The 950-nt window shown below is 40.2% G+C and overlaps 1 protein-coding gene across 1 annotated transcript in view; it reads left to right on the forward strand.

Moving 5' to 3' along the window:
- The window catches only part of LOC118412740 (thioredoxin-like), a gene marked incomplete at its 3' end in the record, with an annotated part of 3550 nt that extends 2901 nt beyond the window's left edge, over window positions 1–649 (forward strand). The window contains 1 exon segment of the mRNA XM_035815778.1: window positions 553–649. Coding sequence (XP_035671671.1) covers window positions 553–649 — 97 coding nt within the window.
- Between the last annotated feature and the right edge of the window lie 301 nt (window positions 650–950).

Raw genomic sequence — 950 nt, forward strand, 5'->3', positions numbered from 1 at the left:
TCGTACATCGTACATCAACCCTGCCCCTCTGTACTAAGTTAGATTTTTTAAGTTCGGTACATCGTACATCAACCCTGCCCCTCTGTACTAAGTTAGATTTTTTAAGTTCGTACATCGTACATCGTACATCAACCCTTCCCCTATGTACTAAGTTAGATTTTTTAAGTTCGTACATCGTACATCGTACATCGTACACCAACCCTGCCTACCTGTACAAAGTTAGATGACGTCACTTAAAACTTCCGAAGTTTACCGATTACGGTCTATATCTACCTTTAACTTCGTACAAGTTCGTACAAGTTCGTACACACTAACTTCGTACAATTACCCCTTTTCTGGACATACCTCCATTGTTATCTATTATACCAAATTACTTTACTTTATGTATGTTTACTATATTTTCTGTATGCTTCATGTTGCAATTAGCCCTCGGTTTGCCAGTGTATATCATGTCGTCATTCATTTCTTTTAGCATAACAAGTCACAGACTTAAAAGTTAAGGGATGGATGAGATCTGGTCTGAAAATGTTGTTTTACTGTACATCTGTACAGGTGTGGTCCCTGCCAGAGGATCGCTCCGTTCTATAACCAGCTGAGCCTGCGCTACCCGACAGTTGTGTTTCTGAAGGTGAACGTGGACCAGTGTCAGGTGAGTATACAAGAAACCCTATTTTGTTGTTGTTTCTTTTGAGCAGTGCTCTAGGAAGCCTAAAATTGTTTCCGTCCCCTGGAATTTGAATATCGAAATCCTGTAGAGCACAGAAGGCACAATGTTTCTAGGGAGGTCCAGGGAAATTTTTAAATGTAGACCCTCTGAAGCTCTTTTTCCTGCATTATTTGGAGCAAATTTCGCTGGTAGACTCTGCTTGATTTAGTGGCATCTGTTTAATATCTTTACATGCAGATTTTTGTCCATCATCGAGGATTAATACACTGAGCCCTCAAGTAGG

This window comes from Branchiostoma floridae, chromosome 3 (genome assembly GCF_000003815.2).
Source record: "Branchiostoma floridae strain S238N-H82 chromosome 3, Bfl_VNyyK, whole genome shotgun sequence".
In the NCBI taxonomy this organism is placed as follows: domain Eukaryota; kingdom Metazoa; phylum Chordata; class Leptocardii; order Amphioxiformes; family Branchiostomatidae; genus Branchiostoma; species Branchiostoma floridae.